The 3,312-nt window shown below is 43.7% G+C and overlaps 1 protein-coding gene across 1 annotated transcript; it reads left to right on the forward strand.

Annotated features, from left to right (window-relative positions):
* Positions 1-233: 233 nt before the first annotated feature.
* LOC309415225 (zinc finger protein 366-like) lies at positions 234-1,619 on the forward strand (the record flags this gene model as incomplete). Its single annotated transcript, XM_082012676.1, has 1 exon — positions 234-1,619. The coding sequence occupies exon 1, from the start codon at positions 255-257 to the stop codon at positions 1,617-1,619; it is 1,365 nt and encodes a 454-aa protein (XP_081868802.1). The 5' UTR covers positions 234-254.
* Between the last annotated feature and the right edge of the window lie 1,693 nt (positions 1,620-3,312).

Raw genomic sequence — 3,312 nt, forward strand, 5'->3', positions numbered from 1 at the left:
CACCAATTCTACCACAGGAGGACCAAAGCTTCTTTGTTCTCCACTAGCCAATTTAATTCTGCTTTAAAAGGCATTTGTCTTATACGGGCCTAAGACATCCTTAGTTGCATTTAATTAAAAAAACAACCACCTCCAAATCAATAAGCTAGACAATAAAATGTTAACCCCAAGAGAACAGGAAGAAAAAAAGAGATTTGGGGGGTTTTTTTGTTTCTTTGTTTTAAGGAATTTGGGCAACACAGAAAAAATTAAATATGATGAAGAATGAAGAAATTAGTTTTAATGTGGACAGTACAAGAGCCTCTCCCTTTTCCTGCTGCCTGCAGCTACTGAGCCCTGTTACAAAGCCACACAGAACGACTCCATTTGGTGAAGAATTCAGACCACACCTCTCACATTTCCACTATGGCCCTCCTCCTCTTGGAGACATGGAAACTTTTCCGGGGTCCTTGGAAGGAGGGTCTCGGAAACGCAAGAGCATGCCAACAAAAATGCCTCCTTCTATTGCTCTTGAGGGTTCCTCATCACCACCAGAGAGACCTGAAGATCACAGTGATATAGGCTCTTCCAGTCTCCCCTTGGTGTTTCAACAGCCATCACAGCCCAAATACAGTTCCCAGATGATCGACCTCTGCAACTTTGGTTTTCAGTTCTACAGAACTCTGGAGCACTTTGGAGCCAAGCCCATTAAGCAAGAACCAGTGAAGCCTAAGATGGCATGGCCCAGTAGCCCAGCATTCATGCAGGCTCCTTACCCTTATTACCCTAAAGTCTGTCCTGGCTTCACGTTTCCTTTTATCGTGCCCTCAAACTTTCATTTCAGGAACCCCTTTCAAACGAAAAGGCCTCCAGAGCCACCCTTCAGGAGGGCTGAAGTAAGAGGAAGTGGTGAAAATAAACAGAAAGAGGAAAGAGTAGATGTCAACCTTCAGATAGACAACAGCTACTATGTTGATGTGAGGGGTGAACAGAAACGCTGGCAATGTCCCATGTGTGAGAAGTCCTATACATCCAAGTACAATTTGGTCACCCATACCTTGGGGCACAGTGGCATTAAGCCACATGCTTGCACCCGATGTGGCAAACTTTTCAAGCAGCTGAGCCACTTGCACACGCATATGTTGACACACCAGGGCACTCGGCCACATAAGTGCCAGGTATGCCACAAGGCTTTCACTCAAACCAGTCACCTTAAGAGACACATGATGCAACACAGTGACATCAAGCCTTGCAACTGCAGGATCTGTGGCAGAGGTTTTGCCTATCCCAGCGAGCTGAAAGCACACCAGTCTAAGCACAGGAGTGGCCGAGAGAACATTTGTGTGGAGTGTGGTCTGGACTTCCCAACCTTGGCCCAGCTGAAGAGACACTTAACAGCCCACCATGGCCCTATACAGTACAATTGCACTGAATGTGATAAGACCTTCCAGTACCCGAGTCAGCTGCAAAACCACATGATGAAGCACAAAGACATCCGTCCATATATCTGCACTGAATGCGGCATGGAGTTTGTGCAGCCTCACCATCTCAAACACCACTCCCTAACTCACAAGGTAAGCCATCACGAATTGCACTGTCACCTTGCATCGGAAGGTAGCACAAGGGTTACAGACTGCTAAAGATACACATACCTCCTTGGAAAGAAGGTAATCAGTCTATAGATCCTCATGCTGGCCCTTTGCCAATGGGAGAATTTTATGCAGAGCAAAAGCCCCAGCAGCACTGGCAATACTAGAAGCTAGATGTCTCTGTCAGTCTTAAGAAAGTATATGCAAAAATGTTCTGTTATAAACAGGAGTTAAATAAAAACACCTTTATTACTTCCCAAAATTGTATTAACATCTCCCTGTTTCTGGGTTTTATCTTCAGAATGACCTTCTGTAAAATAATATAATTTTGTAGAGCTGTCTAACCTCCCTGGAATTTTAACAGAAATTTACTACTGAAAAACAGATCTATTGCTTTGCTTCCCTTAACTGGGAAGTAGGTGGATATGCAGGAGGCTGTTTGTATGCAGCAAAAGAAAGTATATTATCACTCATCAGAATTTGAAGAATCATTATGAGACAATTAGGGAAAAAAACAACCTAAGAAAGATTCCCCTTTGTGCATAAGTTATCCAGAATGCCAGTTAATAAAAGTGGCCAAGCAGGACCATAATCCCAGCCAATTCTTATCAAGTGGCAGTCTTGCCACTGCTGTCAGCAGTGTCAGTTTAGACTAGGAGCAGGCTTTGGAACACATCCAAAAGGATCACTTTAAAAAATAGGAAAAATACATGTGTTCCATTCAACAATGTCTGAAATTAGTTTATCCACCTTTACAACAATGTTATTAAGACAAGTCAAAAACCCCATACATTTTATAAAAATGTGCTTCCAGTCTTGCATATTTTTTCCTTTAACACTTGAATTTTGGCTTTTATATGAAAAAACAGAAAGCTACAGCATTTTAGTCTAATAGACACATTTTCTTTTAAAAAAACAACCTCTACTTCCACATTTGCTTGTTCTTCCCTACCACACTATTATAATTTCTGCTCTTTCTGGAGATTCCCTGGTCTTTGGATTTACCATGCAAAATTCTACTAATTCAAAACTTGATAGTTTTTGTCATAGGACATGTAATGCCCTGTAATGCCTTTAGAGAGCTTCTGCTTCTTTGTTAATTAACAGTACTTAGCTGCCCAAATGTAGCCTCACATCAGATAAGCAGACACTTAGAGTTGCTGTTGGTGTTCACAGTTTTAACTTTGTAATTAACTAGGAAAACCGCTTACTGGTACTGTCGTGGTTTAGCCCCAGCCAGCAACTACGCACCACGCAGCCGCTCGCTCACTCCCCCACGGTGGCACGGGGGAGAGAATTGGAAGAGTAAAAGTGAGGAAACTCATGGGTTGAGATAAAGACAGTTTAATAAGTAAAGCAAAAGCCACGCACGCAAGCAAAGCAAAACAAGGAATTCATTCACCACTCCCCATGGGCAGGCAGGTGTTCAGCCATCTCCAGGGAAGCAGGGCTCCGTCACGCGTAATGGTTTCTTGGGAAGACAGACGCCATAACTCCAAATGTCCCTCCACCCCTTCCTTCTTCTTCGTCCCAGCTTTATATGCTGAGCATGACGTTATATGGTATGGAATATCTCTTTGGCCAGCCTGGGTCAGCTGTCCCGGCTGTGTCCCCTCACAGCTCCCCGTGCACCCCCAGCCTGCTCGCTGCAGGCCAGCATGAGAAGCTGGACTGTCCTTGACTACTTAGCAACAACTCAAAACATCAGCACCTTATCAACATTTTCTCATCCCAAATCCAAAAC

The sequence above is a fragment of the Phaethon aethereus genome (genome assembly GCF_964289735.1).
Source record: "Phaethon aethereus genome assembly, chromosome: W".
Lineage (NCBI taxonomy): Eukaryota > Metazoa > Chordata > Aves > Phaethontiformes > Phaethontidae > Phaethon > Phaethon aethereus.